This window comes from Thamnophis elegans, chromosome 16, assembly GCF_009769535.1.
Source record: "Thamnophis elegans isolate rThaEle1 chromosome 16, rThaEle1.pri, whole genome shotgun sequence".
NCBI lineage: Eukaryota > Metazoa > Chordata > Lepidosauria > Squamata > Colubridae > Thamnophis > Thamnophis elegans.
Window position 1 is genome coordinate 4,520,910 of NC_045556.1, and position 14,526 is coordinate 4,535,435.

The 14,526-nt window shown below is 45.1% G+C and overlaps 1 protein-coding gene across 1 annotated transcript in view; it reads left to right on the plus strand.

The window, feature by feature from the left end:
- The window catches only part of ETFA (electron transfer flavoprotein subunit alpha), a 31,948-nt gene that overhangs the window by 1,078 nt on the left and 16,344 nt on the right, over positions 1-14,526 (plus strand). The window contains exons 2-8 of the mRNA XM_032232485.1: positions 5,726-5,875; positions 7,335-7,416; positions 8,729-8,811; positions 8,961-9,060; positions 11,736-11,846; positions 13,308-13,409; positions 14,225-14,293. Of these exons, the coding sequence (XP_032088376.1) occupies positions 5,726-5,875; positions 7,335-7,416; positions 8,729-8,811; positions 8,961-9,060; positions 11,736-11,846; positions 13,308-13,409; positions 14,225-14,293 (697 nt within the window). The remainder of the gene's footprint in view (positions 1-5,725; positions 5,876-7,334; positions 7,417-8,728; positions 8,812-8,960; positions 9,061-11,735; positions 11,847-13,307; positions 13,410-14,224; positions 14,294-14,526) is intronic.

Below are 14,526 nucleotides of genomic sequence, written 5' to 3' on the forward strand. Positions count from 1 at the left end.
GGATAAGAATGGAATGGGATGGGAATAGGATAGGGATAAGAATAGAATAGAATGGAATGGGAATTGGATAGGGATGGGATGGGGATGAAAATAGGATAGCATAGAATAGAATGGAATCCTTTATTGACCAGGAATTTGTCTTTGGTGCATATGCTCTCAGTGTACATAAAGAAAAATAAAATAGAACTCATTCATCAAGAATCATAAGATACAACACTTAAGTGATAGTCATAGGTTACTAATAAGCAATCAAATCGTACTAGGAAACAAAACAATATAAATCGTGAAGATACAATTTATGATAATTAAGCATGAGAAAGGATCATAAGTGTCTTTTCTCAGTGCCGTTGTAACTTGAAACGGTTACCAAATGAACTGTTGTGAGACAAAGGATCCCTGTATTTTCAGTTCTTAGTGATTGCATCCGATAGATCAGGGGTCCCTAAACTTGGCAACTTTAAGACTTGTGGACTTCAACTCCCAGAATTCTGCAGCCAACTATGCTGGCTGGAGAATTCTGGGAGTTGAAGCCCACAAGTCTTAAAGTTGCCAAGTTTGAAGACTTCTGCAATAGATTGTCTGCATTTATTGACATTCATGTATTTTTTAAAAAAATTGGGGGTACGGTTTTTATGTGCAGTTATATCCTGGCATCTATGAGTGGCATATGAATTCAAGCAGCTTGGTGTGTCCTGTTTTCTGCAACACCCTGGCAGGCTCTTGAGGAATGTTCCTGGCCCGTCCCTGGCATGTCAACCTTCATACTGGTTATTCTGGGCCGGCTTTCATGGGTGGGGTCAGTTAAGGAGGGCTGAGCTTTGGGGCTGAATGGTCGTGGTCTAATTTGTGGTATCTCGGCAGTTCAGCGATAGGCTTCAAAGCAGTTGGCTCTGCCTCCGAAGATGCCAGCCACAGCTGCCCACTCCACACCAGGTGTCCACCCTTCAGCTCCAAAGTTCACAGCTTCCTCATGACGTCATTGACAACAACATCACATAAGTTGCGACATCGCCATGCGAAGGATAGAAACGAACCGGAGGGAAGGGAGGACGTAAAAGAAAAAGGAGGGATTGATGATATGAGATTTTATGTAAATTGCAAAGCGAAGACTATTGTGAGGAAGCACAAAAGCTTTGTAACCATACTGTAGGTAACGAGGAGGATGGTTTTTATGCTTTGTGTGTGTTTATGTTTCATGTTTGTTTAAAAATAAAAACTTTAAAAAGAAAAAGGAGGGATTAACTACTCCCACTTTCGCGCGGGAAAACTAGAGCCGGTTTTGCTTCCTCTGTGCCAATGTGGTTTATTCGGTAAAGTTATATACTCTCGGCAAAATAATATCCCAGGAGTTTCTTTTTTTTTCTGGATTCGCCAACTTGGGACAGTTGGCGTGAGGTGCCATGACAGGACAGCTGGGTCTTCAACGTGGCATTGTCGCTTTTGTGGTTCTATCAGTGTCGGCTGGCAGGCCGCCGGAGGAGAGCCTTCTCTGTGGCTGCTCCGACCCTTTGGAATCAGCTACCCCCAGAGGTCCGGACCTTACCCACTCTCATGGCCTTCAGGAAAGCTGTTAAAAACCTGGCTGTTCCGGCAGGCCTGGGGCTGTTGACCTTATTGTTAAGGTCCAGCCCCGATTAGAACGAATGCGTGTTGTGAATTTTAAACTATTCTTTTTCTTTTTCTTTTCTTTTCTTTTTTCTCCCTTCTTTGTAAGCCGCCCGGAGTCCTTCGGGATTGGGCGGCCTATAAATTAAATAAATAAATAAATCTATCTATCTATCTATCTATCTATCTATCTATCTATCTATCTATCTTATCTATCTATCTAATCTATCTAATCTTTCTTTCTTTCCTTTCCTTTCCTTTCCTTTCTTTCTTTCCTTTCTTTCTGAAAATTGACCCCTCTGAGATGCCATTCCTGGAAGTGGGGGGAACCGGCTTACCTTTGATATTGAGTTAGAGGCCATTTTTGAAACTGAGTTTTTCGCTGATAGTGATGTGCGAAATTTATAAAACTGTAGAGCACCCTAACTTAAAGAGCTGTGACAACAGGCAGTCTTTTGGGCTTGTAGAAGCAGAAAGAACAATAATGATACAATAACACAACAGCAGAGTTGGAAGGGACCTTGGAGGTCTTCTAGTCCAACCCCCTGCTTAGGCAGGAAACCCTATTTGCCATTTCAGACAAATGGATATCCAACATCTTTTTAAAGACTTCCAGTGTTGGGGCATTCACAACTTCTGGAGGCAACTTCTGTTCCACTGATTAATTGTTCTAAGGACCCCTGCAATGTAGGAATTCAGATTAAAGCATTCCCCTCCTCAAATCTCTGCTTGGAGTATATCTGCTGGACTTTTAAAGCAAGATTTCTCCCAACTGAATTTAGCGGGTGTGTGTTGCAGAGCAGGGAAAGAGCAGGAATAACTCAAGTCCTCTCAAAAAATACAGTCCCATTTTCTCTCACTAGGTCAGGAATTTGGGGGAATTCGCTTTCTGAAAAGGTTCAAAACCCCCCCAGCTTAAAGACCGTGGAAATCAGCTCTATTAAACGTGAACACAGCAATTTTACTTCCACTGCGCAGTATATACATTTCCAGCAGAAGTACCTATCAAATGTGTCACAGGTGAATTAACGATGCACTAAAACTTTCATTTAAAAAAATGCCCTGCTGGTGGATGTTCTCGTCCGCAGTTTGCATCAGGGCTCGAGTGCGGGAGCCCGAGAGGCAGCCACGCCCCAGCCGCATCAAAGAGATCCGTGGGCTGAAGCAGTGAAGGAGGGTAGCAGAGCCTGTTTGGTGAAGTTTCGCTTAACGAAGTCCTCACGGGTGGGGAAAGCATACATTTTGCACCAGCAGGCCGGAGAGAAAATTGTACAGTAGGTTTCCTCCTCCATTAATGGTTAATTGGAATCCCGCCAGTGGCCAGGATCCCGTGGCTGGGATCGTCCCTCCCTCCTGGCTGGGTTCCTAATAGGTCAAAAGTGGATTGGCTTTGCAAGAGAGCAAGGTTGGAATACGATAGAGGGGGAAACCAACCTTTTAAAAAGACATTGGACGTATTTATAGGATCTGTTTTTTTAAGGAAAGGTACAAAAAAACACATGCTTTTAAAAAGCTTTAAAAGAGGGACTCGGTGATGAAGATGCTAAGCTTGTCAATCAGAAGGATTGGCAGTTCGGCGGTTTGAATCCCTAGCACTTTGAAACGATGAGCACTGCCCCCTAGAGTCGTGAACGACTAGCACATATGTGCAAGGGGGACCTTTTACCTTTTAAAAAGCTTAAAAACAGAGCAAGGCACCACTGATAAGAAATTATGCATCTAGTAATAAGAAAGATCCTATGAATTCATGGCACAGATAAAAGTAATCCCAAGACAAATAATTCATAAGGAGGAAAGGTGATAAGCTAATCAGCTGGTCCACATTTGTGCCTCTTTACACAAAGGTGAAGAAATGACTTCAAGGGGAAACGTACACAGGGAGTCCTCGACTTACGTCAGTTCATTCAGTGACTGTTGAAGGTCACAACGGCGCTGGAAACCCCCCAATTTTTCACCCTTCCAACCCTTGCCACATCAAAATCCAGACGCTTGGCAACTGATTCACATTTACGACGGTTGCAGCATCCCAGGTTACACGCGATCCCCATTTGCGGCCGGGGGAAGCCCGATTCACTTAACAACCGGGATTACTCACTTTCATCAACCGCAGCGATTCACTTAACAACGGAGGCAAACGGAAGCTCGTGAAACGGGGCCAAACGCACTTAGCAAAATGTCTCCCTTAACAACGGAAATTTTGGGGCTCGGAAGTTGGAAGACGCAGCTCCGGAAAAGTGTCCTTTGATCCCATCCTCACGAACTCTGCCTCGGATATTTTATTAGTAAATAAAAGCATTTCCTCTTCTGCGAACTCTGGATGGACTCTTTCAAGTATCTCTCCGTCCTCGCTGGAAACTTAAACCTCCCGATGTTCAGCACTCACAGCATAATTCCCTTTCTGACAGGCCTATAAATTGAAGCAAATGTGGGCATTTTGCCACGAAGAGATGGATTTATTCTCCAAGCAGCGCCCTGCGGCCTTGTAACTTTTTTTCCTGGGAAATGATGGATGGAGCGTCATCAAAAATGCGCTCTTTTTGATGTACATTGGAAATAAGTCGTTTTCTTCCCGGTAATTCACCTCCAGTGATTTAAGAATCTTTTTTTTTTTTTTTACACCTTTTGACGATTTAATATCCCGACGTTGGAACATGAAGCACCTTTCAGAAAGCGGAAATATTCTTCCCACGGACGTCTTAAATCACGGATCACCGAGCACATCATCCAGAGCACCTCCATAACTTGGAGGTCTCAATGCCATCGCTTTTATGTCGAGCCAATAATGAAGCCATTGAAAAAGATAGTTACAAATTCACAGTGAACTTTAAAGGGGAGGTGGGGGGGGGAATCTAATAAATTGGAGAACCTGTTGTTCTAAGCAGGGAAATAAACGGCAAGGAATGTCTTCGGTTTTGCTACTTGGACGACAGCTGAAGATTTTAGCTGCATTTTAAGTGTACAGGTAGTCCTCAATTTACGACCACAATGAGCCCAAAATTCCAGGACGAACCGGGAGGGATGATTGTCCTCGGTTTTGCAAACCGGTAGTAACCGGTACTTTAAAAAAAAAAAAGCTTCCGAGGATCGCACGGATCAGCTACAATCACTGGAAGCTTCTTCCCCGCTTTTTAAAGCAATTTTTATTTATTTTTTACTGCTGGTTTGGGCGAATAGAGCACAGCAATCCATTGCAGGAAGGGGCCTGGAGGTCATCTAGTCCAACCCCCTCCTCCAAGCAGGACATTGTTAAAGTGAGTTTCTGTCTTTGGACTCCTCCCCCACAGTCACATGACTACATAGCCACGCCCACCCAGTCACATGACCCCCCCACCAAGCCACACCCACAGAACCGGTAAGGGGGGGGGGATTAGATTTCACCACTGATCTATTCCAACTGCCCACCCAATTAGGACCAAAGCAGACCCACGTTCTAATTTTAAGTGTGGAAGATGCTCTGGTGAATTTTGGCCATTTTTCAGCCCGAAACTGGGACGTGGAAAGCATTTATCTACCAACTCAGAATATTAGCCTGCTAGATTATGCAACGACAACCTTCCATGGTTTATAATGAGAGCCGAGGTGGCGCAGTGGTTAGAGTGCAGTACTGCAGGCTACTTTAGCTGACTGCTAGTTCGGCAGTTCGGTGGTTCAAATCTCACCGGCTCAGGGTTGACTCAGCCTTCCATCCTTCGAGGATGGGTGAAAATGAGGACCCAGGATTGTTGGGGGCAATATGCTGACTCTGTAAAACCGCTTAGAGAGGGCTGAAAGCCCTATGAAGCGGTATATAAGTCTAACTGGTATTGCTATTGCTATAACCATAATCCCCCCCGCAGTGTATTGTTTAGGGATGATAAACAGTATATTAGAGATACCAAGGATATTGAAGTCCCTAGATCACAAATAGATCTAAACAGAAAGCAGCGGATCTTGTTCTAAGCTTGCAAATGCTGGGCATACAAGCCTTTATCAACAAAATAATTTATCCTGTTTGACGAAAACAGAACGGTAAACGAATACTAAGATTTGTGGCTTATTTGTCCTTGCAGAACTTCTAGGTATTTTTTAATATTTTTAAATCAAATTCCTTTCTCCCCCACCCTTCCTTTATCTTTTCCAGGTTTCATTACTTCACCGGTTTCAGAGTACGCTGGTGATTGCTGAACACGCCAACGAGGCTCTGGCACCAATTACTTTGAACACCATCACTGCGGCAAAACGACTCGGGGGTGAAGTGTCCTGTTTAGTAGCAGGGACCAATTGTGAAAAGGTAAAAAAAAATAAAAAAATAAAAAATAGCATGCCCGCCACGGGAGTTGGTGTCGTTTATAACTTGCTGGTTAAAATGCTAATTAGTTTGGTGTGAAATTTTTTTTTTTTCCAAACTGGAGTACAGAAATTTAAAACAATTCTAATGTTGGAGCTGTCTTAAGATATCTCAGCGGGACTGAAAGAACTGAGAATATCCTAGCTCTAAAATCAAATGTTTTTTTCAACTTTGGTAACTTAAACTCCCAGAATTCCCCAGCCGTCATGGAATTCTGGGAGATGGAAGTCCAGAAACTGCTTTTAATTACAGTTCTGCATCTCTCCCCCCCTCCAATGTAATTATTTTCCCACCAACATCTAGGCCAGATAGAAATGCTTCCCCATGACCCGTGATGGCAAACCCATGGCATGCCTGATAGCATGCAGAGCTGTCTCTGTGGACACATGCAGCTGTCTCTGCATGGCATCGGATGTGGGTACCTGAGAGACCGCCTCCTGCCAATTACCTCCCAAAGACCGATTCGATCGCACAGACTTGGCCTCCTCCGGATTCCATCTGCCAGCCAATGCCGGCTGGCGACCCCCCGGGGGAGAGCCTTCTCTATTGCAGCTCCGGCCCTCTGGAACGACCTCCCCGTTGAGATCCGGACCCTTACTACCCTCCCGGCCTTCCGTAAAGCTACTGGCTGTTCCGGCAGGCCTGGGGCTGTTGAAGTATCCAGCCCCACTTTAATTGTGAATGTTGTTGTATTTTAAATTTTGTAGTGTCTTATTTATTCCCCTTCCCCTTTTATTGTAAGCCGCCCAGAGTCCTTCAGGAGTGGGCGGCATACAAAACCAATAAACTCAACTCAACTCACACACCATCGCCAGCTGCGCTTCTAATTTCTGGCACACACATGCGTGCCGTCCAATTGATCTTCGCAGGCCTCACAGCACCGAAAAACTGCTACAAAACAGGCCATTTTCTAAACCATTTTCAGGCCGTTGTTTGGACTGTTTTCAGGCTGTTTTCTGAATTGTTTTCGGTCTGTTTTGGGGGCAAAAACAGCCCAGAAAATGACCTGGAAATGACCTGGAAAAACAGACAAAACCAGTCATAAAACAGGCATGTGCGTGCCGGCCGGTTGGTCTTCGGGTTTCTGGCCCACCGATACATTCATGTGCATTCCGGTCTGGGCACTCGGCGCCAAAAATGTTTGCCATCACCCCCCTTGACCAGCGTTTCTCAACCGCGGCAACTTGGAGATGTATGGACTTCAATTCCCAGCATTCCCCAGCTTGGCTTGGCTTGGCTGGCTGGGGAATGCTGGGAATTGCAGTCCACACACCTCCGAGCTGCCAAGGTTTGCCAAACACTGCCCTGTGCAAAATAATAATCTGAGCATCCCAGGTGTGTGGAGCCAGCTAGGAATTCTGGGAATTGGGGGACGCTGACCTGGCGCTCTGCTTTCCCGCAGGTGGTACAAGAGCTGAGCAAAGTAGCGGGCGTTTCCAAGGTGCTTTTTGCCCAACACGATGCCTATAAAGGGCTCCTGGCAGGTGAGTTTATTTTTGTTCCAAGCGATTGGGATTCTTGGCAGCAGTGTTTCTCAACCTTGGCGACTTTAAGTCCTGTGGACTTCAACTCCCAGAATCCCCCAGCCAGCGTAACTACGCTGGCTGGGGGATTCTGGGAGTTGAAGTCCACAGGAATTAAAGTCGCCAAGGTTGAGAAACACTGTTTGGCGGGCTGTCTTTTGACAAACCCTCCTTGAAAAGAAGGGAAAATTTTGTATAAGATATGGGACTTGTTTTATCAGTGGCTGGGGGCAAAAAACCTGGAAATGAAAAATGTTTTACTTATGTTTTAACTGAAGGAGTTAAGTGATAATATAATTATGCTATGAAATAGACTAACAATAATACAATGAAGGACTGATACATATATGAATTGAATACTTTAGAACTTTTTGTTTTAAAATGGATAAGGATAACAATGAATTTATGCATACTTGATAGAGGATTGGTGATATAATGTATAACTCGAAGTATATATTATAAAGATACCTTGTTGATAAAAATTTTTAATAAGGAAGTAATTAAAAATTGGTATATATATATGAAGTGACTATTTAGAATACCTTGTTGAAAAATGAAGGAATAACATATTTGTTTGAATGTATGATGTACAAGGACGATAATGAACATAAGCGTACTCGATAGTTGATTGGAGGGATTATACATAATTGAAAACAATGATATACAAATATAAATGCTTGGTAATTTTTTTTCATATCGGGATATGTGATTACATAAAGGTATATTGTTATTGTTGTTAGTGAGCCGAGGTGGCGCAGTGGTTAAATGCAGCACTGCAGGCTACTTCAGCTGACTGCAGTTCAGCTGTTCAAATCTCACCGGCTCAGGGTTGACTCAGCCTTCCATCCTTCCGAGGTGGGTAAAATGAGGACCTGGATTGTTGTTGGGGGCAATATGCTGACTCTGTAAACCGCTTAGAGAGGGCTGAAAGCCCTATGAAGCGGTATATAAGTCTAACTGCTATTGCTATTGCTATTAAACAGACAATCAAGAATGTAAGGGAATTAGGTTTATTGGGGAAAAATATATTAATTGTAATTGAATATATGTTGTACAATGAAAGCGAGGTATTTAGTTAAATTAGATGGAAAATCTGTGATTGTAAATGTAATTGAGAATATGGATGCAAAAACACTTGTAACCAAATGACATGCTGTATGTAACGGATGATTAAAAAAATTATGTTTTTTTATGTTTAAAAATAAAAATAAATTGAAAAAGAAAAGAAGGGAAGGAAATATCATTGCTCTGACCAGTTGCCTTTCCTCCCCAGAGGAACTCACGCCGCTAATTTTGGAAACTCAGAAGCAGTTCGGTTACACGCACATCTGCGCCGGAGCATCTGCCTTTGGGAAGGTGAGTTTTAAACCACCCAGAATCTCTTGCTCCAAAGACATTGAACCCTCGACTTACGACCATAATTTTGAACTGCTGCTTAGTTTTGTCCTGGGGTCGGCGAGTTGTTGTTGTTGTTGTGACCCTGAGTGTATTTTTTCAATATTTAGAACCTCCTTCCCAGGCTGGCAGCTAAGTTGGATGTGGCTCCCATCTCAGAAATCATTGAAATCAAGTCGCCGGACACTTTTGTGAGGACTATCTATGCAGGTGAGGTTTGCGGCAGTGGTGGGATTCAATATTTTTTTTTACTACCGGTTCTGTGGGTGTGGCTTGGTGGGTGTGGCTTGGTGGGTGTGGCAGGGGAAGGATACTCCAAAATCCCCATTCCCTCCTGATCAGCTGGGACTCGGGAGGCAGAGAATAGATGGGGGTGCGGCCAGCCAGAGGTGGTATTTGCCAGTTCTCCAAACTACTGTATTTTTCGGAGTATAAGACGCACCTTCCCCCACAAAAGAGCGTAGAAATGTTGGCGTGTCTTATACACCGACTATAGCCATTTGTGGCCTCCCAAAGCCCCACCCCCCGCATCCCATTTTTCCCCCGGCAAAAACAGAGGCATTTTTGCCTTCCCCCAGCCTCCAGCAGCACTCTGCAGGCTTCAGCAGGGCTGGGGGAAGTCAAAAACGCCTCCGTTTTTCCAAAAAACGGCCCGTTTTCCACCCGTTCTTCGCAAAAACGGCCTGCTGAAGCCTGCAGAGTGCTCCTGGGGGCCGGGGAGGACAAAAACCTTTTTTCTTCTTACTTACTTACCTCTTAGAAATTGTGGTGCGTCTTATACACCGGTGCTTCTTCTAGTCTGAAAATTACGGTACTCAGAATTTCTGCTACCGGTTCTCCAGAACTGGTCAGAACCTGCTGAATGCCACCTCTGGTTTGCGGGCCTTTTGGGGGGCTACTTGTGACCCACAGAAGCTCAGAAAGAAAGAAAAAAGGAAGAAACTGTAGTATCTGGGAAAACGGAAATGAATTTTCGGACACAGCTAGCGGAATCCTTCGAAGTCCTCTAGGATTGAAACTCAAGAGAAAGCGGAGAGCTTAATGAACCAAATCTGCAGGCATTCCGGATGGGCCTGCATTTCTTTCATTTTAGGAAATGTGTATTGCGTGCCTATTAATGCATTTCTGATCAAGCCTCAGTCATCCGGCTTCGTCCCATTTATTTCACGGGGGGTTACCCATTAGTTTGGATTTCAGCAATCCCACTCCGGGTTATTTTTCTTGGTTAGCAGGAGGTTGATACAATTATTTGTAATATTTAATTGACTTCCCCCTAATTATTGTGCAGCCCAAATACTTGTCTAGCCTCATTACGTTTATCTGATCCCCTAATGCAATTTGGACATGGAAACATGAGCTTTTATGTCGCTTTAAATTTGTTATGCTTTGGTCAATGATGTCGTGCCTTGGAGATTGATGGATTGCATAGAGAGGGCCTTGAATCCCCGGCTAATAATTTCCTTTTTAAAAATCATTATGCCGGTGTACCAGTGGATAATCTCTCCTTCTCTCGCTCCTCTTCTATCTCCCTCCCTTTTTCTTCCTCTCCTTTCTCCTCCTCCTCCTCACCTTTCTCCTCCTTTTCTTCCTCACCTTCCTTTTCAGCTTCTTTTTCCCTCCTCCCTCCTTGTTCTCCTTCTCTTCCGCTTTCCCCTCTACTTTCCCTTTCTCCTCCTTTCACCTTCTCTTCCTTTTTCTCCTTTTTCTCCTCCTTCTCCCACCCTCCCTCTTTCGTTCCTCCTTATCTTTCTCCTCCTTACCTTCCTCTTCATCTTCTTCCTCCCTCCTCCTCTTTCTCCTTTCTCTTTCCCTTCTACATTCTCTTTCTCTTCCTTTCTCCTTCTTTTTCTCTTTCTCCGTCTCCTTTTCCTCCTCCCTCCCTCTTTCCTTCCTCCTCCTTTTCCTCCTCACCTTCCTCTTCATCTTCTTCCTCCCTCCCTTTTCCTCTTCTTTCTCCTTCTCTTCCTCTTTCTTCTCCTTCTCTTCCTCTTTCTCTTTCTCTTTCTCCTCCTCCTCCTCCTTTTCCTCCTCACCTTCCTTTTCAGCTTCTTCCTCCCTCCTTCCTCCTCATTCTCCTTCTCTTCCGCTTTCCCCTCTACTTCCTCTTTCTCCTCCTTTCACCTTCTCTTCCTTTTTCTCCTCCTTTTTCTCCTCCTCCCCCAACCCTCCCTCTTCCGTTCCTCCTCATCTTTCTCCTCCTTACCTTCCTCTTCATCTTTTTCTTCCCTCCCTCCTCCTCTTTCTCCTTCTCTTCCTCTTTCCCTTCTACTTTCTCTTTCTCCTCCTTTTACCTTCTCTTCCTCTTTCTCCTTCTCCTTTTTCTCCTTCTCCTTTTCCTCCTCCCTCCCTCTTTCCTTCCTCCTCATCTTTCTCCTCCTTTTCCTCACCTTCCTCTTCATCTTCTTCCTCCCTCCCTTTTCCTCCTCTTTCTCCTTCTCCTCTTCCGCTTCCTCTTCCTTCTCTTCTTCCTCCTCTTCTTTCTCCTCCTCCTCCTCCTCCTCCTCCTCCTCCTCCTCCTCCTCCTCCTCCTCTTCTTCCATTTTCCAAACTCCCTACTCTCACGAAGCATTCTTCTTTCTGATGGTGGCTTGCGGGCCCCGTGTTCAGACAGTTGGTGCTTTTTCCTGCAAAACCACGACTGCAGACTCCTGCAAAAATTGCACCGATTCATCCTCCCGAATCGGTCAAGCCATTCGGCTTCACGAAGAAAGGGACGGATTCTTAAGCTAGAGACGGCCCACGGGGGAAAAAAATGGAAAGACGCAACTGAGCCTTTTCAGTTTCACCCTCTGAAGTGGTTTCCTTCGAACAAGAGGCGACCCCTGTTCTGGGTGCAGCTGCATTTAACTCTCTCCCCCCCCCCCCCCGGGTTTTGTTTGTTCCAGGCAACGCTCTATGCACTGTGAAATGCGAAGAGAAAGTTAAGGTCCTCTCGGTCCGAGGGACTTCTTTCGAGGCCGCCCCAGTGAGTGGGGGCAGCGCAACCGTAGAAAAAAGTGAGTGGGATTTTTTTTTTCTTTGTCTTGTTTTGCTTCAAATGCCATTGGGTTAAAACATTGATTGAACACTGAAACTTGCTCTCTATAATATAGTGTTTCTTGCATACCCCTTCTCTTCTCCTTACATTTTCTGACTCTCAAAAGTTCTCCGGAAGGTTTGATCTGTGCTCCTTTCCTGCGCTTAGAAAATCTCGGTGGATATTTTGTAGAGATGCAAGGCGTGTAGAATCCTTGGACGCCATATCTTGCAAATACCTAGCTTGTTTTAGATAGCTGCCCAGATTTAGACTCAAACCTTTCGCCCTGCCAAGATGCAATCCTAAAAGTCGTGCTTGGAAATGGTAGAAGGCAGTTGGAGTAAACTTACTTTTAACGGAGTCCTCGGTGCCCTCTGGGCTTGGTTGTTTTCTTGCAGACATTTCATTACCCAACTAGGAAACATCATCAGTGCTGGAAGGGAATGGCGCTTGCAGAGGGGAGAAGGAGGAGGAGGAGGAGGAGGAGGAGGAGGAGGAGGAGGAGGAGGAGGAGGAGAAAGAGCAGGAGGAGGAAGAGAGGGGGAGAATGACGACTGTGGGGTCCTCGGTGCTCTCTGAGCTTGGTTGTTTTCTTGCAGACATTTCATTACCCAACTAGGGAACATCATCAGTGCTGGAAGGGAATGGCGCTTGCAGAGGGGAGAAGGAGGAGGAGGAGGAGGAGGAGGAGAAAGAGCAGGAGGAGGAAGAGAGGGGGAGAATGACGATTGTGGGCTCCTCGGTGCTCTCTGAGCTTGGTTGTTTTCTTGCAGACATTTCATTACCCAACTAGGAAACATCATCAGTGCTGGAAGGGAATGGCGCTTGCAGAGGGGAGAAGGAGGAGGAGGAGGAGGAGGAGGAGGAGGAGAAAGAGCAGGAGGAGGAAGAGAGGGGGAGAATGACGACTGTGGGGTCCTCGGTGCTCTCTGAGCTTGGTTGTTTTCTTGCAGACATTTCATTACCCAACTAGGGAACATCATCAGTGCTGGAAGGGAATGGCGCTTGCAGAGGGGAGAAGGAGGAGGAGGAGGAGGAGGAGGAGAAAGAGCAGGAGGAGGAAGAGAGGGGGAGAATGACGATTGTGGGCTCCTCGGTGCTCTCTGAGCTTGGTTGTTTTCTTGCAGACATTTCATTACCCAACTAGGGAACATCATCAGTGCTGGAAGGAAATGTTTTACACTAGATTCAGATTCGTGATACAAGTTTCTGTGAAGTCTTATCATTTTATGAAATGAATGCTAATCTGTTTACAGCTCTTTTATTTATAATCCTGTTTAAAATGTGTTTTTAGAGAAGATTATTTTGGCAATAGCAGGGGAATACTTCGGACTCTGCAGAAATATTCAGCCTCTCTTAAGTATCAGGATTAATTTTTGCTTAATTTTTGTTGTTGTCGTTAATTAATTTAAGTGCTGACCTGTCTTGTTAATCTCCACAGTATCAACCCCGGCACCTGCTGGCCAGTCGGAATGGATTGAACAGAAATTAACCAAAAGTGACCGCCCAGAACTTACTAGCGCAAAAGTGGTTGTATCAGGCGGTAAGTAGTGATTAATCAAAGTTCATTCAAATTCAAAAAGGACAATGCATACAGGTAATTCTTGCCTTGTAGCCGTTCAGTGTAGTGACTAAAGGGCACGGTGGCTCAGTGGCTAAGATGCTGAACTTGTCGATCAGAAAGGTCGGCAGTTCGGCGGTTCGAATCCCTAGCGCCACGTAACAGAGTGAGCTCCCGTGACTTGTCCCAGCTTCTGCCAACCTAGCAGTTCGAAAGCACATAAAAATGCAAGTAGAAAAATAGGAGCCACCTTTGCATCCCATGCGCCTTCATTGTTCAATCATGCCAGCCTCATGACATGGAGACGTCTTCGGACAGCGCTGGCTCCTCGGCTTTGAAACGGAGATGAGCACCGTCCCCTGGAGTCCTCCTATTTCCTACTAGAAAACCCGTAGCAAAAGGAAGGACGTTTTGCCAAGATTTAAGTCCTGCTGATTTTTTTGCGTACGGATAAGGAAATAAGCTGTTAATCTCAAAAGCAAGACTTGCTCGTGAAAATAGCCGCAGCAAATGCCATCCGAACGCTTCCTGCTCCTTTTTGCCTGGAGGAATTAATTGGGCAGAAGAAGAATCCAAGAGTACAGAATGCAAGAGTTTGAAAAGGGCTTAGAGATCATCTAGTCCTACCCTCTGGTCTAATGCAAAGCACCCACCACTCTCGCACCCTTGAGAGATACCCGTCCCTGCCTTTTTTTAAAAAAAATTTTTTCCAGTAAAAGAGAGTTCGCCCGCCCCAAAGGGAATCTGTTTGACACTGGACTTTAATTTCAACAGACTTTGATTTCTCATTTTTCTAGGGCGAGGCTTGAAGAGTGGCGATAACTTTAAGCTGCTGTACGAACTGGCAGATCAGTTGCACGCAGCAGGTAAAAAAAGCGTTTTGATTCTTCAAACAATTCACCTTCTATTATTGGTGGTTTTTAAGTGGGAAGACTGGATCAGGGTTGTCCGTTGGCAAGCGAGGAAATCGGTTGGGCTTGGGGGCTCGTTTCTCCGCGGGGTCCTTGGTACTCTCTCAGAGCTCGGTTGTTGACTTGAAGGCGTTTCATGACCCAGCTAGGTAACATCATCAGTGCTCCTTACGTGATGGGGATCATCA